Source organism: Glycine max, chromosome 17, assembly GCF_000004515.6.
Source record: "Glycine max cultivar Williams 82 chromosome 17, Glycine_max_v4.0, whole genome shotgun sequence".
Classification (NCBI taxonomy): domain Eukaryota; kingdom Viridiplantae; phylum Streptophyta; class Magnoliopsida; order Fabales; family Fabaceae; genus Glycine; species Glycine max.
Genome location: NC_038253.2, coordinates 14,022,767 through 14,049,489, shown reverse-complemented (window position 1 = coordinate 14,049,489; position 26,723 = coordinate 14,022,767). Strand labels below are relative to the sequence as shown.

Here is a 26,723-nt window from a genome sequence, read left to right as displayed (position 1 = left end):
AAATATTTTTATTTATTTAAATCTCGAGAAAACTTTACAAGATTAAATGAATTAAGATTTCTTAAAATTTGACTCTTCCAAAATTACCTTTGTTCAATTTTATGGGAGAAATAGTCAAAACATGGATGTGTCATTGATATAGGATTTTAATACTTTATATAGGTGGAACCAGCTGCATAGCATGTAGCAATATAACTCATTTCTAGTTTATCCAAATACTAAAGATATTTGATTAAAGATTAATTTTCAAGAAACTAAGAACAACAAACTATCTTTTGTATGGAATGCTCTTATTTTCTTTTGTCCTGAATGCTCCAAGAGTGTGTAAACTGCGTCTAAGTTGTCTCTTACTTCTTTCCAGTTTTGAGTTAATGATATGCATATGAAACTTTTAAAAAATAATGATTTCCATTTCGATTTGAAATATGGATTTGGATTTGAAATTCAATCCATTTGAAATATGGATTTGATTTACTTGGATCTGTATTTAAAATACAATCCATTTAAATGGATCTTGATTGGAAAATCCAATCCATGCCCAGGCCTACCTACAAACTGCTTTTCAGTGGATGACCGTTAGATTACGGTTGAAAACTACTTAAGAGAATCATTGAATTAATTGCGGAACCGATTAAAATTTGTGATTTTTGATAAATTCCCGTCAATCATAAAAATTATATTAAAAAAAAAATGTTGTTAGCATTTTTCTTACAAATCAAGGCATGGATTACAAGGTAACAGAGAAGAGTTACTAAGACTTACTAGCTACAAATTGAATGTAGGGTGCAAATCCACAGGCAATAAAATGTTTGCAGATGAACGTCTAGTTGGTACCAAGCACAAGCGTCACAAATTCAAGACAATGGTAAATGATCTTCAGTTGTAACACCTAAACTAATGATTTTTAATTCTCTGATCTCACAATCTCTCATACAAGATATCTTATCTAAGATATTTGGAATATTCAAACTTACCATACCCATCGTCTCCTGTGTTTCAAGAATGGTAAATTTTAAGTCCAATAGGTTTTGCATCCCATACTAGTGCTCAAATGAACATTAATGACGGATCAAAATGCTACGTAATATTCCCAAGACAAGCATCTCAAACTCTGCACCCTCATTAGTCCTTATGCGATGGTTCTAACTAATCCTCCTTGTAAGTCCTTTTTCCCTTTAAAACTAAGGTTACAAATTCTGGCAGTCATAACTCATAAGCCAGTCTCCAATAATCAAAACTGGGTCTCACTACAAGAGCCATCTAACCTAAAGATCAGTAATGGCTGATTGGCAGTAGCAACCCTAGGAGTATGATATAGGCACAATTAAAATATACTTTCGGTGCTTCCTTTTTAACCCACATGCCAATATTTGCTCACAGTTACATTGAACTGATTGAAGAATCAGCTGGACGATGTCAGTGTCCTCCAACTCCTGATGCCTACTTGAGTGAGATGATTATACAATAATTGAATGGCCCTCTAAAGTCTGCATAACATGGTCTAAGATACTGAATGCCTCCTACTTCTAGCTGGAGTAGATTTTGTTTCCTCTACAACAGTAGAAGCAGGGCTCTCTGACGTATCAGAGCTACTTATATCAACACTTTTTTCTTTGCTAGACCAAATCTTAGAGAGTATCTTCTTTGACATGAAACCTTTCATTTTACTGGCAGCAATATTGTCGGCATTGCCTTTACCACTGTTATTGTCTTTTCCGCTGCTGGCCCTACCGGTTCCACCTGATAATTTTAGTGCATCAACTTCCCCTTTCAGAGATTTTATGTCTTCCATTGTTCCCACAGCATCCCATTCTTCTTCTGTGTTTGTTATAGTAGACCTAGAGCTCCCATGAGATCCACCAGGAAGAAATGACCTGAGAGACCCAGGATGATCTGGTGTGCTGTTGCCCCCTGAAGATGTTGTAGTTCTCAGTTGTTCAAAGAATAGAACCTGCACAACAACACGCATGGGAAGCCGCTCATTCTGCACAGCATGCATGCAAGCCTCTGCAGATAAGCTCCTGCAGTTCATCAACCTACATATTCTTTTCCTTTCGCTCTTGCTGATTCCAGGATGCTCCTGTAAGACAGTACACTCAGTCAACCTTGGAAATATGGTTAAGGACCTTAGGGCCAATGGAATTAATCCTTTTGTTATCATATAATCAGCAAGGATAGCCAATTTGGAGGTTTAGATGTTGAGATAATATATCAGGACTACTTGAAAAGCCATCACACTAAACGACCGTCAAAATTTACAGAGATGAATATGTAAAAGACAATGTCAGTTGAGAGTCATTACTGTATTAGCCTATTTGCATATCTCCTTAGAGGCGGTAATATGAGAGATAAAATGTGTATAATTATTAGCATATTGGAAAATCTCCTTAAATAAATATGAGGAACGTAACATGTCTCAATCTAGCAATGCACTAATTGTGTTTCCAGCTTGTTGATGTTTAAAATTTGAGTTGTGAAAAAGTAAAGGAAAACCTGAGCAACTGATACTTGATTGAATGTAACTAGTATACACTACATACAGAGCTTACAGGCTAACTTAAAGTACAAGGGATTTACCTTTAAATACATGTCAATGGCACGATAAAGGCCATCATGAGATGCTCTAGGGAAGCTTGATACTAATTCAGCAAGATTAACAAATTTTGCAACAGGTAAATTTGGATCACATGCAATCTCAGCAAGGTAGCCATCCACCAGTTTTGCCACCTTAGCCTTTGAAGGGTCTGATACCATCCCAGGGCTTCTGATCTCCTGAAATTCATCTTCCAACAGGGAGTCCGTCTGAACCTGTTGATCACATGCTACAAACTCTTCTACTATCCTTTGCACAATATCAACATCAAGAATTGCATCACCAACTGGGGCACAAATTAATAAATCAGACACCTTAGCTTCCTCAAGGCACATACCTATTCTCCTAATCAGTTCAGATCTCTCCAACTCTTCACATTCCAACTGAATAGCTACCCTTAATAACTTCACCAAGAAACTGAAAGAGGCAATGCCCATGTCCACAGGTAATATTCGGAGTATGGTCTCCAACAGTAATCTATTCTTTACAATATCTCCTCCTTGGATCTCACCCTTGTTGAAGCCAGGCATCCTTCTTGAGGCATAAGCATTTAGAGCTTCTCCAATTACAGCACCAGAAACATTGCCTTTTTCTATAATTGCTGTTATAACCCGTTCATAAAGATCAAGTTGGAGCTCACAAAGGTCCTCCACCCACCACCAGTCCTTTGGAACCAATTGTTGTTTCCTTGCATTATTAGACTGAGGATCGTTACTATTTTCAGATGGTAGCTTTTTCCTGTTATAGGTGTATGACCACTCCACCTTTGATGTATCAAGTGAAGCCTTGGTAGCTATGGAGTCAATGCCATGGCTCACTACCTTAAGTTCCTCAGACCATTTAAGAAGAGACTTGGTAGTTTGAAGAACAATAATCGAGTCTTTCCAACTCCTGAAAATGCTCGAGTTGAGGAATACTTCAATCTTGTAGATAAGATTTCCTTTCTCAACAGTTTCGTACATCTCAAGATATTCTGCTGCACAGCGAGCTGCAACGACATTGTATGCATTAAGAGTGACTGTCATACCATAACAGAACTTGGTACATATTTCAAAAGCAGCAGATCCGCCAGGAATGTCATGGATATGGACTTCATCATTGTTCTCTTCATTACTGTTTGTAATCAGCTTTTGGAAGCGTGCACTTTTTGACAAAAGAGGAAACTGCATATATAGAGCAGCTTAAGGTCACAGACAACAATAGAAAATATTATAAAGTTCATAACCAGACTTGTGGGTTTGGATTAAATTATTTTGAGGAAATAAACACTTTTTTTTGCCAACTTCCTTACAAGGCTTTTGAAAAAAAAACAGTTATTTCTCAAAATACAGAAAGAGAAATACCAACCATGTAAACAACGTTGTATTTAATAAACCAATCACTTATTCACTTAGCACAGTAAAGTAGGTAAAATTGTAGTGGAAATTGGAATCCAATTAAGTCTTTTTGACTGACTGTTATACACAATACGAGTGTTCAACTACCAAGAACAGTTTGTAAAATGTAAGAAATTCAATCAACTTGGTTACCTGAAGAGTTTTACAACACGTACTGGCATACATAATCTTATTCTGCCTGAATTAGTATTTCATAATACATTTAAGAATAAAAATTTCCACGCTGTTCAAGATGCAAGAGCGGATTAGACTAATTTAAAACAGCATTTGACCCCACGTTCCCCCTTTTAGTAGTATTGAGAGGACATATGAAGATGATTATCCTTCATATCCACAACAGCAGGATTGAATTACATACTTTTCTTTCTATTTAAGGATCAAGAGATGCCCTAATTAACATGAAAAATGTGAGCTATATACTGATTACTACATCACCACAACGTAAGATTGAATCTTACCTTATGGAGATGAAATTTTACATTTCCAACATTAATGACTATGTCAGTTGCCAACTCAGCTGCGACATACCTGACAAAAATATGCTGGCACATGTTAGTTTTAAATGAAATAAACAAATCAAGAAGAGGAAACAAAGTAAGAAAAAATCACAAGAAAAATCCATTGAACGTATAAAGAAAAATATGGCATGCAAATTATTGTATTTAAGATTCTCTAGGATGTGCAATGGAATGATCATAATATCTATTTTTTATTGATATTACTGAAATAATAATATACATGGATTTATGTTGTCCATTAAATATGGTGCAAGCATAGAACAGATAACCAAATATGGCCACTCAATGCAAGTTCTATATATTAATACCCATAGACGAAGGTGGATGGGATAGAAGAGAAGAGTATAATTCATTGTGTCTGCATAAAAGTACAAACAGCATATAAACCATACATTGCAAGGGTGGAAATTTTTATGATTTCTAGATAAGTTTCCAGTTGATAATTTCATTAAAAGACCAAGACTCTTCTATAGGCATTGAAGGTACTCAGACTTCTGACATTTGCTCCAGAATTAACACCATGAGTAGAAACAAAGAAAGACAAAGTTCCTATAAACCTGAATGATTTCTACACAAAGAAAGACAGTTCCTATTAACTCTCATGATTTTCAGCTACACACACAAGCATATGCATGTGTGTGTGTGTGTGTGTAAGCATGCACATTTGCATGTGTGCAAAATCTCATACATAACCGAAAAGCTTGCAGGCTTATGTTAATCATGTTTCTATTATTTACACCATTAACTGTAGCATCCATGTAAACTGCTTACTGATATATATTTATACATGTTGGAAAATGCATTAGTTATTCAGCTATGGATGTTACTAAATAATTAACTGTCAGAAGACTGAATCTTTAAGGAGTATAGTGATGTTTTTTATTATGCTATGCTTTTAAGAGCACTGATTTGTGGTGTTTTGATAGGGTTAAGAGAATGCGTAAACCTCTTATTACCAAAGTGTATGTTAGGCGCCAGCCTGACAGTAATAGGAATAACTAACTGAATTCTGTTAGGAATAACTAACTGAATTCTATTAGTTAAAGAGTACTATAAATAAGAGTTCTAACTGATTGTAAAGGGTTTTCTTTTGGCATATTGGGATTTGGGACTAACTGAATTGGGATTCAGTTAGAGTTGGTTACAGAAGTTCACTAAATTGGGATTCAGTTGAACCTTTCTCAGTTGTAATTCTCTGTTCTGAGTTCTTCTTCTATAAGCAATAAAGATTCTCAGTGATTTACTCTCTGTTCTTGGTGTTTGGCTTTGTTTTCTTCTATTTTCTTTATCCGTGATTTGCCAGTGTTAGCTGATTCTGAGGATTGGTTTCAAGAGGTGCAACCGGAACCAAAATGGCAGAAGGTTATTCAGGATCTGGCTGGGGATCCTAATTCTCACCCTGGATTCCAGTTTTAAACTGGGAGGTTATTGTACAAAGGAAGATTAGTGTTGTCAAAATCTTCAAATAGAATTCCTCTTATTCTGGCTGAATGTCATGATAGTGTTGCTAGGGGCCACTCGGGTTTCTTCAAAACTTTCAAAAGGGTATCTAGTTTTTTTTATTGGGAGGGCATGAGGAATTATGTGAAACAGTATGTGGAGGCTTGTGATGTTTGCCAGAGATACAAGCATTCGACCTTGGCTCCTGGAGGTCTTTTACAGCCATTGCCGATACCAACTCAAGTGTGGCAAGATATCTCCATGGATTTCATTTCAGGTTTGCCAAAATCTAGGGGAAAGGACACTATCTTTGTGGTAGTAGACAGGTTAACAAAATATGCTCATTTTTATGCTCTCTGTCATCCTTTTTCTGGTAAGGATGTGGCTGCTGTGTTTGTCATAGAAGTGGTCAAACTCCATGGTTTTCCCGCTTCTATAGTTTTAGATAGAGATCAGATTTTTCTTAGTCAGTTTTGGCAGGAATTGTTCAGATTAGTAGGAACACAATTGAAGTATTAGCACTGCCTACCATCCTCAAACCGATGGACAAACAAAAGTGGTTAATAGGAGTTTGGAAACTTATCTCAGATGTTTTGTGGGTCCAAAGCCAAAACAGTGGGTTGATTGGTTATTTTGGGCAGAATTTTGGTTCAATACTACTTTCAATATTTCTGCTGGCATGACACCATTCAAGGCTTTATATGGAAGAGATCCTCCTACTTTGATTAAAGGGTGCACTTTTACTTCCAAGATTGACGCAGTGAATCAGCTACTAGTAGCCAGAGATGTGGTCTTACAAGAGTTAAAGCAGAATCTTTTAAAGGCCCAGAATCTGATGAAAGCACAAGCTAATAAACACAGAAGAGAGATTGATCTGAAGTAGGTGATTAGGTATTTTTAAAGCTTTAGCCTTACAAGATGAGATCTTTGGCTAGAAGACCAATAGCAAAGCTATCTCCTAAATTTTACGGGCCTTATAAGATTCTGGAGAGGATTGGTCCTGTAGCATACAAGTTGGAGCTCCCTGCTCATGCTAAAATTCACCCTGTATTTCATGTATCCTTGTTGAAAAAGTTACTCAAGCCTCTTCAGCACCCTCAACCATTGCCTCCTTTACTTTCTGAAGAAATGGAACTACAGGTTCAGCCGGCTGAAATTCTTCAATGGAGAGAGGATGCTTGGGGAAATTTGGAAGTTTTGGTTCAATGGGACCAATTACCAGCTTGTGAGAACTCTTAGGAGTCAGCTACTTAAATTTTAGAGATTTTTCCTTAGTTTCCCCTTGAGGACAAGGTGGTTCTTTTGGGGGGGAGTATTGATAGGGTTAAGAGAATGCCTAAACCTCTTATTACCAAACTGTATGTTAGGCGCCAGCCTGGCAATAATAGGAATAATTAACTGAATTCTGTTAGGAATAACTAACTGAACTCTGTTAGTTAAAGTGTACTATAAATAAGAGCTCTAACTGATTGTAAAGGATTTTTTTTGGCATATTGGGATTTGGGACTAACTGAATTGGGATTCAGTTAGAGTTGGTTACAGAAGTTCACTGAATTGGGATTCAGTTGAACCTTTCTCAGTTGTAATTCTCTGTTCTGAGTTCTTCTTCTATATGCAATAAAGATTCTCAGTGATTTACTCTCTGTTCTTGGTGTTTGGCTCTGTTTTCTTTTTTCTTTATCCGTGATTTGCCAGTGTTATCATGTTTCTTTTACTAATTTTCAGTATGCTTTAGCTCTATATAAGGAGTAGTAACATGCTTGTAATAGTGTGCTTGCAGTTATAAACTACAGTCTACTATTTTTCAGCTTGTTCATATTTTCCTCAGTTTGTTTTTGCTTTGTCCTTCCATATAGAAATACATAGACATATATGGATTTGTTCCCTTATGTTAGAATCCCACTATATATTTTATTTCCTTTTATAGATAGGATTTAAATCCCATAATTAGGATATTTGATTAGCTGCATATTTTGTATTTATGACCAGGAATCATTGACCCTTAATTATAGGAATTGACAGTGGGTACAAAGATGAGCATTAGTTTAGGAGTTTCCTTTTTTAGATTACCTTGTATTCTATTTAAGAGCACATGCTCTTCTATCAATAGGAATCAAAAAGTTATCCTCTTACATGGTATCAACGCTCCAAAATCTGTGGGAGCTTGTGTAAACTCGTGGCTTACACTGTCACACGTTTTTTTTTCTTCTGCTGCACGGCCTGCATTGCCTTTTTTTTTCCCTCCCTTTGACGACCTATATTGCCAATTCTTTTTTGCCCTAAAACACCCTCCACGCCTTTGAATCTCACCTAACAAAACTGAGAATGTCTGCAGCAGCCAATAACCCCGCTCAAGCCGAAAATACTGGCACTGTTGAGCTACAAAATATTCAACCCAGCCTTTGTCTCAATGGCAAAAACTACCTCAAATGATCTCACTTTGTCCAAACCTTTCTAAAAGGCAAGGGCAAATTGAATCATCTTACTGGGACAGATGCCCCAAAATCCACAGACATTGGTGCATGGGATGAAGCAGATGCAGTAGTGATGTCGTGGTTGTGGAATTCCATGGTACCAGAGGTGAGCGATGCTTGCATGTTCATGAAGACCACCAAGGATGTATGGGATAGCTGTAAACAAAACTATCCAAGGTTGGTGATGCTACTCAAATTTATGAAATAAAGATGAAGATCGCAACTACCAAACAAGGAGACCGATCCATTAGTGAGTATGCCTAAAATCAGCAAAATCTTTGGCTGGAGTTAGACCATTATGAACAATTTGAAGCAAAATGCACAAAAGATGCTAATTTACTCAAACGTTACAAGGAGAATGACAGAATCTATAAGTTCTTGACAGGACTAAATAGTGAGTTTGATCCTATAAGAATTCAGGTGCTAGGCAAGGAGTTATCCTCACTTAATGAAACCATGGCTGCCTTCCGAGCAGAAGAAGCATGTAGGGGGGTGATGATGGAGCCTCAATCCACTGAAAGTTCTGCCTTAATTGCACAAAAGGGAAAGAAGATTGATCAATGGCAGACCAGTCAACCTAGAGGTGTAGCCCCCAAGATGGAGATCGACAAAGGGGAGAACAAGGATTCTCTATGATGTACCTTTTGTAAGAAGTGAAGACACACCCAAGATAGATGCTGGAAACTTCATGGTAAGCCTCCAAATCCGAACCGAAATTGGACCACCAAAGGTACTCAATGAGGAGAACCAGCACAAGCCCACCTGGCTCAATTAGGTGCTGCAGCGGGCAGACCTTCCAGACCCCTTACAAATTACAATACAAAAAAAATTAAAAAATTGAGGGAAGTCCTAGAGACTTTAGTCAAACCCACAAACACAGGTAGCTCTTCCTTGGCATTCTCAGGTACTTCCCAAGCCTATGCTCTCAGCATTCTACAATCTACTGCACAAGGAACATGGGTTGTTGATTTTGGAGCTACGGATCACATGACCCATTCCTCTACTGAATTTATCTCATATAGACCTTGTCCCAGCAATAAAAAAATTGCAACTGCAGATGGCACATTTATTACAGTTGCTGGAAAGGGAGACATTCTCCGAAGTTAGGATTTAATTTTGAAAGATGTTTTACATGTGCCCAAATTATCTGTCAAACTGCTTTCTATTCAAAAACTTATAACGGATTTACAATGTTTAGTGGCATTCTCTCCCACACTTTGCAAATTTCAGGGTCAGGGAACGGGGAAGATGATTGGACTTGCTAGGGAGGAAAATGGACTCTACCTTCTTGAGGAAGCTCGTGGGACATGTAGCACTAAGAGTCAACTTCCATTGTCTTTGCTGTCAAAGTCACTTCCTTCCCACAATAAAGACATCGGGTTGTGTCACTATCGTTTAGGTCAACCTTCATTTAGTACTCTAAAAATTATGTTTCCTAGCTTGTTTCAAGGACTAAACATAGGAGTGTTTCATTGTGATGATTGTGAATTTGCAAAACACAAACGTGCTAGCTTTCCTATCAGTAATAAAAGAATGTCAATTCCTTTTTCCTTGGTACATAGTGATGTTTGGGGTCCATCCAACATTCCAAATATATCTGGGGCCCGCTGGTTTGTCATTTTTATTGATGGTTGTACTCGGGTATCATGGGTGTATCTTTTGAAACAAAAAAGCGAAGTCAGTCAGATATTCCAATTTTTTTTCAGATGATAAGAAATCAGTTTGGGACAGCCATCAAACGATTCCGTTCTGATAATGCCAAAGATTATTTTAACCAAACATTGTCTTCCTTCTTCAATGAACATGGAATTATTCATGAATCATCATGTGTCCACACCCCACAACAAAATGGGGTGGCTGAACAGAAAATTGGGCATCTTCTAGTTGTTACCCTAGCATTTTTATTCCACACAAACGTTCCAAAACAGTATTGGGGGAGGATGTCCTTACTGCTGCCTACTTGGTTAATCGTTACCCTCTCATACTCTTCAAAACAACAGTCTCATTCAACTGTTCTCCAAGTTTTACCCACACTTTAAAACTTCAAATAACCTTGTTCCCAGAATCTTTGGGAGTGTGTCCTTTGTCCACGTTCATTCTCCTCATCGAGGAAAACTTGATCTCCGAGCTATCAAATGCATATTTGTTGGTTACTCCCCTACCCAAAAGGGATACAAGTGTTATCATCCTGCCACAAAAAAGGTATTTGTGTCTATTGATGTCACTTTTGTTGAAACTGAATCTTTCTTTTCCCAACCTTATCTTCAGGGGGAGAACTTAGGCATGGAAGATAAGGATGATTTGTTTAATAATCTTTCATTCATCTCCCCAAGAAAATCCAATATACTTGAGTCAAGTCCTATACACATTTCTTCCAGTTCTATACACACTCCCCCTGCCCCTGCTTTGAGTCCAAAGACAACCGGAACACAGACTCCAACTGCTGCCTATCCACTACAAGTTTACACACAAAGGGCAAAACCTATTATCCAACCTGTGCAAGTTCCACATTTTGAACTAATACCTGAAACTGAAACTAATGAGACTGTCTTGAAAGAGCATAATATACTCCCTGAAACTGATGGGATTGTTTTGGAGGAGCAGAATATGCCCAGTGATGCTGAAGATTTTCCGATTGCAATAAGGAAAGGAGTTAGAACATGTACACAGAGGCCAAGGTATCCATTATCTCACTTCATGTCCTATGATAAACTGTCCAGCAATCGTAGAAGTTCTTACTCATTTAAACACTATCACTATCTCAAAAACTGCTAATGAAGCACTGGATAGCAAAGAGTGGAGAGAAGATATGAAAGTTGAAATGGATGCACTAGAGAAAAATGAAACTTGGGAGTTGGTAGAACTTCCTAAAGAAAAGAAACTTGTTGGCTGTAAGTGGGTATTCACTGTTAAATATAAGGCAGATGGGACACTAGAAAGGTATAAGGCAAGGTTAGTAGCTAAGGGGTATACTCAAACATATGGGATTGACTACCTTGAGACTTTTTATCCAGTTGCAAAAATGAACATTATTAGACTATTGTTATCTCTAGCAGCTAACTATGGATGGAGTTTGCAGCAATTTGATTTCAAGAATGCTTTCCTACATGGCAACCTTGAAGAGGAAATTTACATGGAGGTATCACCTGAGTTTAACTTTGAGAAAGGAAAGGTTTGTACGCTAGGGAAGGCTCTCTATGGAATGAAACTGTCCCCTAAGGCCTCGTTTGGCAGGTTTGCTACGGTGATGAAGGCAATGAGATATAAACAAAGTCAAGGAGATCACACTTTGTTCATTAAGCATTCAGCTTCAGGGGGAGTTACTGCATTAATTGTCTATGTGGATGATATAGTTGTAACAGGGAATGACTAGGCAGAAATAGACATCCTAAAAGAGTGTTTGATCACAGAGTTTGAGATTAAAGAGCGAGGCAGATTAAAATACTTTCTTGGCCTTGAAGTGGCACATTCTCGTCATGGTATTTTCATCTCCCAACATAAATGTGCTGGATTTATTATTTGAAACTGGTAAATTGGGATGCAAACCAGTAGAAACTCCAATTGAGCATAATCACAGACTGAGTGAATATGTTGAAGACGCAACCGTGGACAGAGAATCCTATCAAAAACTAGTTGGAAAATTAATCTATTTTTCTCATACCAGGCCAGACATAGCTTATGCAATGGGAGTGGTAAGTCAGTTCATGCATAATCCCAAAGAAAATCATCTTAGAGCTGTTTACCGCATTCTGCAGTACTTGAAAGGTACTCCTGGAAAGGGAATTTTATTTAAAAAAGGGGAGGAAATGACTTTGGAGGCCTATACAGATGCTGACTATGTTGGATCTGTAGATGACAGAAGATCCACCTCCGGATACTGCACCTTTCTTGGAGGAAACTTAGTAACTTGGAGGAGCAAAAAACAAAACGTTGTTGCAAGGTCAAGTGCAGAAGCAGAATTTCGGGCTATGGCCTTAGGAATTTGTGAACTCCTATGGATGAAAATAATTCTAGATGACCTAAAGATTGAGTGAAATAGACCTATGAAGCTATACTGTGATAACAAGTCAGCAATAAACATTGCACATAATCCAGTTCAACATGATAGGCCCAAGCATGTTGAAGTAGACGAACACTTCATAAAGGAAAAGTTGGATAATGGGACAATTTGTACACCATTTGTATCCACAGGAAATCAGCTAGCAGATGTTCTAACAAAAGGATTAAGTGGCTCTATATTTCAATCTATTGTTAGCAAGTTGAGAATGGATAACATCCACTCACCAACTTGAGGGGGAGTGTCAGAATCCCACTATATATTTTATTTCCTTTTATAGATAGGATTTAAATCCCATAATTAGGAGATTTGATTAGCTGCATATTTTGTATTTATGACCAGGAATCATTGACCCTTAATTATAGGAATTGACAGTGGGTACAATGATGAGCATTAGTTTAGGAGTTTCCTTTTTTAGATTACCTTGTATTCTATTTAAGAGCACATGCTCTTCTATCAATAGGAATCAGAAAATCATCCTCTGACACTTTATTTATACTTGAATATGCTCTCTAGAAAAGACACTTTTTTTGTGAAAAATGTGAAAGAAACTCAGAAAATTGATATAACAGGAAAAGTAAAGTGGAAAACTATAGAGTATAGCCTGTCAATTAAATGACAAAGGAAGCAATGGCTTATACCACATCCAATTCACAGCCACTGGAAAGAATTGAAAGAATTGATTATAAGAAGATGTGAGGGGATTGGCATATCCTCAAATATAACACATTATTTGCAAATGAATTGAAATTGAAATCTTAAATTAATATCATTCCGAAAATGGATAACAACTACTAAGTATGGACTACATCCAGTCAATTAAATGACAAAGGAAGCAATGCCAGATACCATATCCAACTAATGGAAAGAATTGATAAGAATTCAATTTCAAATGATTATAGAAAATGTGATAAGTGTTACAAATCCTAGAATATAACACACAAAATTAAGTGCAAATGAATTGAACTCCTAAAATAATATCATTCCTAAAACTTTCATACTAGAATTCATTAGTATATGGAATACTAGTTTATTACTATATTTTTTCCTCAAAGTCCAAACACACGGCATCTGACCAGAACTAATACTAGTTTGATACTATTGACTGAAAATATTAATCAGTCTTGTCAGAGAAAAACCTTATTCCCATGAATTTTAGAAAGGTTATGAAAATTAACTGAAGAGATGGTAGCATATCCTCCAGTGATATATAAAAACAAAGAAAAAAGAGGAGTTCAACCAAATCCACCTTATATTCAATTAAGCTGATAAATCACAATCTAATAAAAGAATGATAAATGCAGGAATAGCAAAGCAGAGATCAAATCCAGTATAAATCTGGAGTCAGCAACTTCATGCTAGAAAATGATAGCTTCTGATTTAAAGAATCACTATGAAGATAAAGTTATTACCCAATCAACTTTCTAAGAATAAAAGTTCAAAACTGACCATTTTTCTATGTACATGAAAAGTCCAAGTCTTGAAACTACCAGTGATTTGATGCCTATTAAGATTGATTGCATAGAGTAGAGCGGAAAAAAAACACAATAATGAAATATTATCAGAAACCAAACTGAAAAGAAACCAATACTGAGATTTGGAAGGAAAATTAGTAAGAAAGCATCAAACACAAGAAGGCCAAAATACATATATCCCAAGCAAGAGCTAAAAAAAGGGGAAAAGGGGGAAATAAAGTAACTAACTTTTGCATATACATGCATCACATGTGAAGTGGGGTTCTAAGTAGAGAAAAGAGATTGAATTCATACCTGATATTATTATCCCCTTCACTCTGAAAAGAATCTGGCTTAGATCCAAGTTTCATAAACTTCATCTTGGTCAAAGGAAATGACTATGTTGCTCCTTTTTTTTTCTTTTCTTTTTTATATCTGAACACAAATCTTAGGTTCTACTGCAACTGCAAAAAAACACCTCTGATAGACAAACCACCGACCAAGAATTAATATTCTTAAACAAATGAATGTGAAATCTTGCTAAATTGCAGAGTAGCGAAACGAGGATCATATAGAAAAAATATGGTATTTTTTTCCTATTAAAGACTTGTTTTTTTCACAAATCGAGGCCATAAAGCGTGCAAAGAGAGTTTTTTTAAATACATTTTTCTTTCTTGGATGTTGCTACACCCACACAGGCACACGAGCAAGGCTCAGTTTTAATCAATGAAGTTAATAGGTCAAGGTTTAATTTTAATCAATTAAGTTAAAAGATAATTATGTTAATTAATATTAATATATATGTAAATTTAAATAATAAATTTTATGATAATTAATTTTGATATAATAATTAATATGTTTACATATAAAAAAATTTATAAAGTCTATGATTTTTATTTAAAATTTATATATATATATATAATATATTATTACATCAAAATTAATTAAAATAAAGTCAAAAAATATATTAATAGATTTATGTTAATAAATATATGATTTTTATTTATAATTTATATATTTAAACAAATTAATTATTAAATCAAAATTAATTATCACAAAATTTATTATCTAAATTTACATACTCATTAAATATACATTAAAAAATTTAGTATTATATATAACGATATTAATTACTTTATAACATAATTGATCTATTAGTTTAATTGATTAAAAAGTCATACTAATAACGCAAAAGTCACCAAAGTCACCTATGTTGGTCCTTGTCTTTCTACTATTTTCATATAAAAAATATTTTTAATTATTATCATAATCTTACAATTTTAATGAATCAGTGTTTATCTAATGCATGAAATTATTGTTTTTTTTATAATTATGTACAAGTTTTACTTAATTTTACGGTGAACTCACAAAATAAATGAAAATAAATAATTTTTACTTAATTTGTTGTAAAACACTTAAAATTTTAATCTTGATAAACAAAGTGTCTAAATTACTATTTTTTTAAGTTATCTAAAAATAAATGAAATCAAATTATTTTTACTTGAAATTTCAATTTAGCATATTATAATAGATTGAGTATAATTAAAAATAAATAAATTATCATGTTTTCTCCATTTTTATGAAAAAAAATAGGATTAAGAACGAGGTAGAGGGAAATTCGATTCCCAAGTGGGGGATAGAGATGTGTCTAATTTCTGGACCCCTATAAAGATCAAAGACGGGGGCGAAAAGAACTTGAGAAATCAAGGACATAACGAGAAGACTAAAAGTATTATTATTATTATTCTTTGTCTGCGCTTTCCATGTGAAGTGGCATCTACACTCAATTGCTTCTTTCTTGACAACTTTTCATTTTTTTTTATGCATGTCGTTGATATGACCAAAACTAATTTCCCTAATGTCAAAATACACAGCAAATAAGTTTTTGTTAAGTATTTTGACAAAAGGTACTCAACTAAAACTAGTTTCTATCAATAGTATATGTTTATAAAAAAAAATTACAAAAACAGTAAGGGGTAAGATGATCAAATAGAATCTTAAAAAAAAAAAACCATATCAAATAGAGAGTACGAGCATCATGGGCCCCTATTGGAAATTGCTTCGTGCACCTTTTTACCCTTCTGAATAGCCTAAAATTAGGGATTAGCCTTTCTAAAATGTAATCCAAACTGTTAAATTTTGCATTCCAGAATATAAATTACATTCCAGAATGGGATGCAGGAAGAAAAAATTAGAGGTGCAGTAAGCAGCTGCCTAGCAAAAGCCTACAGCCTACTGACTTAACTTCTCCTTAATCCACTGATTTTTTAGCCTCTTTATATGTGGGCCACTTTTAACTCCAACCCACACATTTAATTGGTTTTTATTTCAAGATTAAGAGTAGGACTTTTTGTGGATCAGTCCACCCCAACAAAGTTAACTTTGTAAAGTCTCAATCATAGTGCCCTTTGACCAACTTTTCAATTATTTTTTAAGTAAACCTTCATAGATAAATTAATAATTTTTTATGTAAGTACGGGTTTTGTTTTTCGTACATGAGGACAATGGTTAACGCAAAAAAAAAAATTGTTTGATACTTTAGAATAGATATCGTATAATATGTTTGGCATAAAAAGGATGCATCAAACTCAATTTATGTGAATATTTTTTGCGATGTTTACAGTTAGGGCCCTTTTGGGATGGTACGTAAACTATGCTTCAATGCATTAGATTTTTTTTTTCATTTTTATGGACATTTGTCTGTCTAAAGTTTCTAAGAAGCTTGTGTCCAGCTCCGCAAAGCATTAACCATATAGTCCTCTTGTAAATTCTGTATCTGGATATCGACAAATGTGTTTTTTTATGCCATTGATTAAAAGTTGTCGAGAAATAGTGAATAATTTTCTTTATTCTATGGTGTGACATAGACAATACAAAGATTTTTTTATAAGCAAGAATTAAACATGATATCAGAAAAGTTTATAATATTTATACATTTTATTTAATAAACTGGATTAGATCTCTTAATTACAATACAGAATTTGGATCAATATTATGGTAACTTAATTATAATCTCCCATCCGTTAAAAAAAATTATAGTCTCTCAATTAGTTTTCATTGAATAGTTAATATATTTCATTGGATGATAATATGACAATTGAAGTATTCCTTAACACTAAGAATTTTTTTAATGCTTAACTCTAAGGTTGACAATAAAGCAAAGTCAATTAAACATAATTCAATACTTTATTCAACAATTGATTCACAAATAAAAAAAGTTAAACTTTAACTAAAAATTGATTTAATTAAATAAGTTGAAATTGAAATATGTATACTTCAATTCAATTGATTCACGAATCAATTTGATATATATATATATATATATATATATATATATATATATATATATATATATATATATATAAAATGATATTTTATATTATGAATTCATATCATTGATTTTTTAATTAATTTCACATTGATTTTTTATTTTATATGAAATGAATAAATAAAAACATGTAAATTAATATAATTCTAAATCAAGTTGAGCTAACGAGTTAAACAGATCTGATCACAAGCTCGATTCAAGTAATGAGTTCAAGGTAAAAAAAATCATTTCAAACTCGAGTCGAAACTTTGAGTTGAGTCAATTCATATCGAGACTTAAGGTTGACAAAATGGTCGGATTCGACTGGTCCGATCCATTGGACCAAACAATAAAAATGGATCAAATCAGGGCCAATCCATATTCTTCTAGGCTACAATTTCTTAGGCAGCCTAGTCCTATGTCGATCAGCCAGACCATTGGGCCTATTTGGGCCAATTTAGAAATTAATAAAAAAAGTTAAAATAATTGATTATGTGTAATATATATATATATATATATATATATATAAAGTTTCAAAAGAATTTTTTTTATTATGCATTTATGTCGCCTAATAAATATTAACAAAGTCATTTAAATTATGTTTAATGAATATTCAAATTAATAATATTTTTTGGGGTTGTCAGTTCTTGTAGACATTTATTTTATGTTTAATGAATATGTTATGCCTTTTAAAATAAATATAAAGTATAATATACAATTATAAATTATATTAATAAGTTACTATATTTTATTTAATATTTAATATATATTGCTAATTGGGCTAGCCTGTGGCCCGCAAGGTTGGCCCGACCCAAGTCTATTTGTCCTATTGGGTTATATGAACCAAGTAAAAAAGACTCATTTATATATTTGAGCTGTACTTAGTCTGATCTTAACCTTAATTGCGAGTTTGATTCATTTTGTTAGTCCTATATTGAGTTAAGTTTGACTAAACATGACTCGATCCATTTTCAACCATACTTAACATATATGATGACATGACTTAATTATACTTTGGGTTCTCATGATTTTGATATTAGAAGAACCAAAAGTGTAATTAAGTCACATCAACATATGTGTTTGACAACACTTTAATTGTCATGCCATTTACACATAATTATTTAGTGCTACATCAAAAGGATTTGTTGAATATTTAGAGGAAAATTGATGGAGGAACAAAAATCATATAATTGGAACATCTAGAGGACCTAATTTATACAATTGGCACTTAAAAATACTCATCATTAAATATTTATTAATGACAAGGATAGTTTTGGAAAAAAAATTATAAATTTAAGATAAATTTATTGCTATCAACTAAATTAACCATTTTCTTTTATCTTAATGAATTAGATGATTGGATCCATAATTGTGAGAATCAGTCTGCCTCGGTCGGTCGGACTGGTGATATCACCAGAATGAGTCACATATCTTATCAGAAATGTACTTAACTTAGTATGACGTCATCGACCCAGTTGAAAATTAGTATCAACTCAAGTTTAACTAGTGGACTTGGAGTTGGTCTGATAAGATTATAATTTCATAATTATAATTGAGTGATCAAGAGTATAATTATCCCTATGATATTTTTTTAAAAAAAAAAATTGGTCTAAAAAGTTGTACATTGCAGTTCATCTATACTCCCACTGGTCTCAACTATAAGAGAAAAAAATGTTAGATTAACTAAGAAAGTTACTTAATCACATTTAATTACATTAATTTTAATAAAAAAGTATTCTTTTTCCAACTTAATTTTTGTTGAAACTTGATATCAAGAATAAAAAAAACATTGAAACTAACACCTTAATTAAATAAAAGATATTTTAGAGATAATAAGATAAAATTAGTTAAAAAAATTTATATTTGAGACCAAGAAGCAAATATATATATATATGGCCTTTGCTTCACTTGTATTGAAATTGTATGTATGAATTTAGCAACAAAAAATTGAATTTGAATATTTAAATGATCGATAAAAAGATAATTTTATTTTAAAATAAATTAATCTTAATTTAATGATTTATTTATAAAAATAATAGAAGTGGACTAGTTGTAGCATTTGGAATTCACATTTACCATACTTAATATCTCCTGTGTTTCAAGAATGATAAATTTGAAGTCCAATAGGTTTTACGGCCCGTATTAGTGCTCAAATGAACATTAATGACGGATCAAAGCTAAGTAATACTCCCAACACAAGCCTTTCAAACACTCTGCACCTCCTTTTCCCTTTAAAACTAAGCTTAAAAATTGTGGCAGTCACATATCAGTCTCCAATTATCAAAATTGGGTCACTCACTACAAAAGCTCACATCTAACCTAATAATATCAGTAATGGCTGAATAAAAGTTGCATCCCTAAGGGCATGACATAAACCTCAATTAACATATACTTTTGGTGCTTCATATTTTAGCCACATGCTCACATTAGTTCACAGTTACATAGATTTCTGATTGAATTATCAGATGGAATATGATGTCAGTGTCCTCTAACTCCTGATGCTACTTGAATGAGATGATTATACAATAAACTGAATGGAGCTCTAAGGACTAGGGTCTGCAGAACATGGTCTCTAAGACAATGAATGCCTCCTACTTCTAGATGGAGTAGATTTTGTTTCCTCTACAACAGTAGAAGCAGGGCTCTCTGATGTATCAGAACTACTTAGCTCACCACTTCTTTCTTTGCTTGACCAAATCTTAGAGATTATCTTCTTCGACATGAGACCTTTCATTTTACTAGCAGCAACTTTCTCAGCATTGTCTTTACCGCCATCGTTGTTGTCGCTTCTGCTGCTGGCCCCGCTGGTTCCACCAGATAATTTCAGTGCATCAAGCTCCCCTTTCAGGGATTTTATGTCTTCCATTGTTCCCACGGCATCCCATTCCTCTTCTGTGTTTGTTATAGTAGACCTTGAGCTCCCATGAGATCCACCAGGAAGTAAGGCCCTGATGGAGCCAGGATGATCCGGTGTGCCATTGCCTCCAGAAGATGTTGTAGCTCTCAGCTGTTCAAAGAAGAGAACCTGCACAACAACGCGCATGGGAAGCCGCTCGTTCTGCACAGCATGCATGCAAGCCTCTGCAGACAACTTCCTGCAGTTCATCAACCTGCATATTCTTTTCTTTTCGCTTTTGCTGATTCCAGGATGCTCCTGCATGACACAGTACATTTAGTCAACCTTGGAAATACGGTTAAGGACCTTAAGGTTAATTGTGTTAATCCATTTGTTGCCATAAAACCAACAAGGATTGCCAACTTCGAGTCTATAATGTTGAAATTATAATATCAGCACTACGTGAAAATCATAACACTTAATGACCAACAGAATTTAGAGAGATGGGTATTATAACAGATAGTGTCAGTCAAGATTTCATTATTATAAGTCTATTAGAATATCTCCTTAGAGCAGGTAATATGAGGGAGATAACATATCTCTAAATGTAGTAATGCTGTAAAGTACTAATTTAAGTTTCATTATTACTACCTTACCAGAATATCTCCTTATATTGTGAGTTTGTATTAGATTCATAATGAGGAGGTAACATAACTTAAATTAGTACTTTACAAATATTCTTGATATATTCAAACTCACAATATATACATCCAGCTTGTTGATGTTTAAAATTTGAGTTGCAAAAAAGAAAAAGAAAACCTGAGCAATCGATACTTGATAGGATGTATATATTGTGAGTTTGTATTAGATTCATAATGAGAAATAATCAATTAATTTTTCATGGTTAAGGAGAGCAACAAATAGTTGCTTATACTTTTTCATGATATTACTAGGATTTTGTAAAATAGAATTGATTCTTATGCTTTATCCAAACACACTAATAGTATATACTACTTACAAAGCTGACAGGCTAACTTGAAGTACAAGGGATTTACCTTTAAATACATGTCAATGGCACGATAAAGGCCATCATGAGAGGCTCTTGGAAAGCTTGATACTAATTCAGCAAGATTAACAAATTTTGCAAAAGGTAAATTTGGATCACGTGCAATCTCAGCAAGGTATCCATCCACCAATTTTGCCACTTTTGCCTTTGAAGATTCTGAAACCATCCCGGGGCTTCTGATCTCCTCCTGAAAGTCATCTTCCAACAGAGTATCCGTCTGAACATGTTGATCACATGCTACAAACTCTTCTACTAGCCTTTGCACAATGTCAACATCAAAAACTGTGTCACCAACTGGGGCGCAAATTAATAAATCAGACACCTTAGCCTCCTCAAGGCACATACCTATTCTCCTAATCAGTTCAGATCTCTCCAACTCTTCACGTTCCAACTGAATAGCTACCCTTAATAACTTCACCAAGAAACTGAAAGAGACACTGCCCACGTCCAAGGGTAATATTCGGATTATGGTCTCCAACAGTAATCTATTTCTTACAATATCTCCTTGGATCACACCCTTGTTGAAACCAGGCATCCTTCTTGAGGCATAAGCATTTAGAGCTTCTCCAATTACAGTGCCAGAAACATTACCTTTGCTTATAATTGTTTTTATAACCCGCTCATAAAGATCAAGTTGGAGCTCACAAAGGTCCTCCACCCACCAGTCCTTTGGAACCAATTGTTGTTTCCTCACACTATTGAAGGGAGGATCATTACTATTTTCAGATGGTAGCTTTTTCCTGTTATAGGTGTATGACCACTCCACCTTTGATGTATCAATTGAAGCCTTGGTAGCAATGGAGTCAATGCCATGGCTCACTAACTTAAGTTCCTCAGACCATGGAAGAAGAGACTTGGTAGTTTGAAGAACAATAATCGAGTCTTTCCAACTCCTGAAAATGCTTGAGTCGAGGAAGACTTCAATCTTGTAGATAAGATTTCCTTTCTCAACAGTTTCATACATCTCAAGATATTCTGCGGCGCAGCGAGCAGCAACGACGTTGTATGCATTAAGAGTGACTGTCATACCATAACAGAACTTGACACATATTTCAAAAGCAGCAGGTCCGCCAGGAATGTCATGGATGTGAACTTCATCATTGTTCTCCTCATTAGTGTTTGTAATCAGCTTTTGAAAGCCCGCACTTTTTGACAAAAGAGGAAACTGCATAATATATTGAGCAGCTTAACGTCATGATCAAAAGTAGAGAAGATTATAAAGTCCACAATTAGACTTGCTTGTTTGGATGAGATTATTTTGAGGAAATAATCACTTTTCTTTTGTTTGCCAGCTTCCTTACAAGCCTTTTGAAAAAATTACATTATTTCTCTAAACTCAAAAAAAGAAATACATAACATGCAAGCATGGATGTATTTAACAAACCAATCATCTATTATATTTACCAAGTGAATTTTTCAGGGTAGTAAAATAGGTAAAGCTGTATGAGATAAGATTTTTTGACAGACTGTTATTCGCAATTCAAGGGTCCAGCTACAAGAACAAATAGTAAAATGTAAGAAATTTAACCAACCTCTGGTCACTTGAATGGTTAAAACTTAAAAGTACATACTGAAAAATTAGCAGTTCATATACATGTGAGCTATCAGATTACCATATCACCTCAACGTCAGATTGAATCTTACCTTATGGAGATAAAATTTTACATTTCCAACATTAACAACTATGTCAGTTGCTAGCTCAGTTGCCACATACCTGACAAAAATATGCAGGTACATGTTAGTTTTAAATGAAATAAATAAATCAAGAAGAAGAAACAATGAAAATAGAAAATTTTACAAGAAAAATTTAATGAACATGCCACAGAAGAAAAATATGGCATGCAATTTATGCTATTTAAGATTCTCAAGCATGCACAAAAGGAAGATCATTATGTCTCTTTTTTGTGCGTATTACTGAAACAATAATATTAGTATAAATCCGGAGTCAGCATCTTCATGCGAGAAAATGATAGCCTATAATTTCAAGAATCACCACACAAGGAAGAGAAAATTAGTCCCTAATCTGTTTTTTAAAATGAGTAAGATCAAAGGTCCAAAACTGATTATTTTTTTAAGTACATGAAAAACGACGAGAACCAATACAAAAATCATGAAACTACCAGTGATTTGATGCCTATTAAGATTGATTGCACGGACTAAAGGAAAAAAAAACACAATAATAATCAAATCTTATTAGGAACCAAATTGAAAAGAAAATAATACTCGGATTTGGTAGTAAATTAGTAAGAAAGCATCAAACACAAGAAGCCCAAAAGACATATCCCCAAGCAAGAGCTCAAAAAATAAGGGGAATATGGAAACAAATTAACTTGCATATACATAAAAAATGAAGAGATTGATCTCATACCTGATATTATCCCCGTCATTCTGAAAAGAATCTGGCTTAGATCCAAGTTTCATAAACTTCATCTTGGCCAAAGGAAATGACTATGTTTCTCCTTTTTCCCTATGTTGTTCTACCTCTCTGAAAGACAAACCACCGAGCCTAAGTTCAGATTTTTAAAAAGAATGAGATAACTTGCTAGAATCCAGAGTGAGGAAAGGAGGATCAAATAGAAAAATGGTATGTTTCCTATTAATACAGAATCTTTTTCACAAATCGAGGCCATTAAGAGTGCCAAGAAAGTTTTTTAATTTTTTTTTTCTTTTAGCTAACTTGAAATGGGAAATCTCAAAGATAAGATTTTACTTACTAAAATGGTAACACAGTCCTAGGACCTCAGAAAAAGATGGTCATGTTAGGAGACATTGCTAACGGAAACAAGACTATCTCAAACATAAATATAATTTTTTTCAAAATCAGAATCAGGGACAACCCCATGCTCAAATCTGACACCACCGCCTGAATCATGTTAAAATTATGTTTTTGATTCTAGATATTTGGTTCATTGTCTCTTTTTTCTTTGTTGGTTCCAATAACTTGTTCAGACAGTAAGAGCAACACCTTTTTCCTTTGCTAGCCACGTTTCAGCTCTGTCCCTCCTTTAAAGCTCAGCACCTGCCACAACACAAAATAGCATAAGAATTAAGTTTTGGTTCCTGATTCAATGATCATTGCACATGTTTAACTAGGATAAAAAAAAGATCATTAGTTCAAAGACAATATATAAGTGGACAGCAACATTTTTTTCCCAAGATTTAAATCTAGAAAACTGCATAGACATAAGGAATCAAGCTTCATAATGACTAACTAACTGGTTTTAATTAACAAAAGAGCAATCCGCAACAACAACATATTTTCATGTTCAGCTTAATACACAATACACCAAACAAATTAAAATAAATAAAAAGCAGCAAAATAGAATCAAGCAGACCCAGTTCACAAATTGGCAAAAGTTTTAATTTTTTAAAAAAAATTAAAAACCTTGAGACCCTTTATATAATAATGAAGCAAACTGTAACGAGCAAAGAGAATAGATAGATAAAGAAGAGGAATATGAAGGGACAGGAATAAATCTCAACAGAAGCACAGTAGTATACGTACAAGACCCTGAAATGTTCTTCTTCTTCTCTTTCTCGCAATAAATATTGGAGAAACCAGCCAAACTGGATTGCACGACAAGGTGAGTAAAAACAAGCAGAAGAAGATAACAAGAAAAGGAAGAGGAAAGTTGTAGAAGAGAGTTAAAGAGTCAGAGCTTATTAATCAAAGAGATCTGAAGAAATCAGTGGCTCTGCCAGGTAAGAAGAATCTAACATGGGAGTGGCCACGACAAGAAACTAACACAAAGTTTCAGTGCATGAAGTGAGTGACACTATTACTATATCATGAAAGAGAAGAGAAGAGAAGAACCCCACATATCACACAAACTACCCAACCAAACCCAAAAGAAGACCCTTCAAAAAAGATAAGTTGTTGCTCATCTTTTTTGGCAGCCACCGCAGCTACACAAACACAAAAAGCCAACCATCATTCATATCACAATTTTCCTTTCTCTCTCTCTCTCTCTTTGATATCAAAAAAACTTTTGGATGAGTAACACCCTCATCAACCCCACCACCACCACCACCACCCTTCTCTCTCCTTTCCCATTCTCATCTCGTAGCCTCTATAATGCTACCAAACAAAAGCATTCACGAAATATGCAACAGTCCAAGTTGTCCATGATTTATAGAAAATGGAGAAAAGGTTTTATAGAAAGAGAGAAATAAATAATTGATTTGTGTTGTGTGTGTGACTTTATAAAGTGTGGCTTTTAAAGTGAATAATAATAATAATAATAATGAGCTTTATTGGTAGTTCAGTTCAGGCTTGGAAGTAGTAATAATAAAGTAAAAGTAGGTTCTGTTAAAATGATGGTCATGACCATTAGGACCCTTTTCACTTTCTTTCTCTTTCTTTTACTCCGTGTTTTCAGTGTTCACTGTGTCAGTGTATGCATGCAGTGTATGCACGCCCATCTGACAGGAACCACTTTGTTGCTTTCTTCGCCAAACACAAACAAACGGGCTTCGTTTCGTTTCGGGACGTGAGGGAAACCAGAGAACCACGAAACTCTAAGAGCATGTTTTGTTTGTAACAATAAAATTCCTTTTGATTGCAAAAATAATTTCATCAATAATAGATTAAAATTCTTGTTTTTACATTTATTTTACTTTTATCAATTGAATTTATATGGGAATATGTGTCGTAACATTTCCAACGAAACACACACCAATAATGGTCCTATTTGTTAAACATAATCAGTCTTTCATAATATTTTTTGTTTCGATAGAAATTACTGCAAAATAATTATATTCAATATTTTTAGGATTTATAAGAAGGAAAACTCTTTTTATTACTACTATTTACTATGGAAAGGAAAAAAAAAACACGTCCATATCTTCTCCTTTTCCTTTGATAATGGTGAACACGAGCTTTTTAAAACTGTTCTTGACTGTGATTTCGGTACTACGTCGAGATTTTTAGAATTTTAGAGTTTCTATGACTACAATTAAGACCGAAAATATGATAACAAAAAAAATCAGTGGAATGAAATTATGACTTTAATTGCAATTTAAAATTTTGATAAGAAATAATGATATTCATATATAATTTTACCCATGAGTGTAACAAAAGAGAAGAAGATAAAAAGATTTTATGATTTTAGCATGTAGATTAAATTATTGGTTTGATCTCTATAATTTTACTATTCATACTTTTAGTTCATATGATTTGAAAGTGATATTTTTAATTCTTATAATTTACATTTTAATTCTCTTTTAACCCATATAATTTAAAAGTGATCTTTTGAGTACTTATTGTTTATATTTTAATTCTTTTTTAATCTCTATAGTTTTAAAGTAATCTTTTTAGTCCCTATAATTTATATTTTAATTATCTTTTAGTCCTTATTATAAAAATATGTATAAAAATAATTAACTACAAATTAGTTATAAATTATCAACTATTTTTTATTATAAATTATCTTATAATAAATTAGTTATGAATTACTTGCTAATATTTTTGTAGTTAATTATAATTGATAATATTACTCATATTTTGATGGTAAGGACTAAAAGAAAATTAAAATATAAAGTATAAGGACTAAAAATAACACTTTCAAACTATCGGAACTAA

The 26,723-nt window shown here is 33.9% G+C and overlaps 2 protein-coding genes across 7 annotated transcripts; both read right to left on the bottom strand.

Moving 5' to 3' along the window:
- Positions 1-790: 790 nt before the first annotated feature.
- Positions 791-14,618, bottom strand: LOC100816722 (BTB/POZ domain-containing protein NPY4). Of its 3 annotated transcripts, XM_006600856.4 has the most exons (5): positions 14,249-14,390; positions 13,929-13,983; positions 4,449-4,518; positions 2,578-3,756; positions 791-2,080 (listed from the first exon to the last, which is right to left on the bottom strand). In XM_006600856.4, the coding sequence occupies exons 2-5, from the start codon at positions 13,943-13,945 to the stop codon at positions 1,502-1,504; spliced, it is 1,845 nt and encodes a 614-aa protein (XP_006600919.1). In that variant the 5' UTR covers positions 13,946-13,983; positions 14,249-14,390; the 3' UTR covers positions 791-1,501. The 3 variants fall into 3 exon arrangements, with proteins under 3 accessions (XP_006600919.1, XP_006600918.1, XP_040867176.1); XM_006600855.3 differs by lacking the exon at positions 13,929-13,983 and having other exon boundaries at positions 14,249-14,618; XM_041011242.1 differs by lacking the exons at positions 13,929-13,983; positions 14,249-14,390 and adding an exon at positions 8,082-8,535.
- Positions 14,619-19,442: 4,824 nt separating this feature from the next.
- On the bottom strand, positions 19,443-25,280 carry LOC100816199 (BTB/POZ domain-containing protein NPY4). 4 transcript variants are annotated; one of them, XM_014769764.3, is made up of 6 exons: positions 24,648-25,280; positions 24,108-24,161; positions 23,511-23,627; positions 22,787-22,856; positions 21,132-22,307; positions 19,443-20,394 (listed from the first exon to the last, which is right to left on the bottom strand). In XM_014769764.3, the coding sequence occupies exons 3-6, from the start codon at positions 23,570-23,572 to the stop codon at positions 19,813-19,815; spliced, it is 1,890 nt and encodes a 629-aa protein (XP_014625250.1). In that variant the 5' UTR covers positions 23,573-23,627; positions 24,108-24,161; positions 24,648-25,280; the 3' UTR covers positions 19,443-19,812. The 4 variants fall into 4 exon arrangements, with proteins under 4 accessions (XP_014625250.1, XP_025982232.1, XP_040867173.1 ...); XM_026126447.2 differs by having other exon boundaries at positions 23,511-23,648; positions 24,648-25,262; XM_041011239.1 differs by lacking the exon at positions 24,648-25,280 and adding an exon at positions 24,528-24,546.
- Between the last annotated feature and the right edge of the window lie 1,443 nt (positions 25,281-26,723).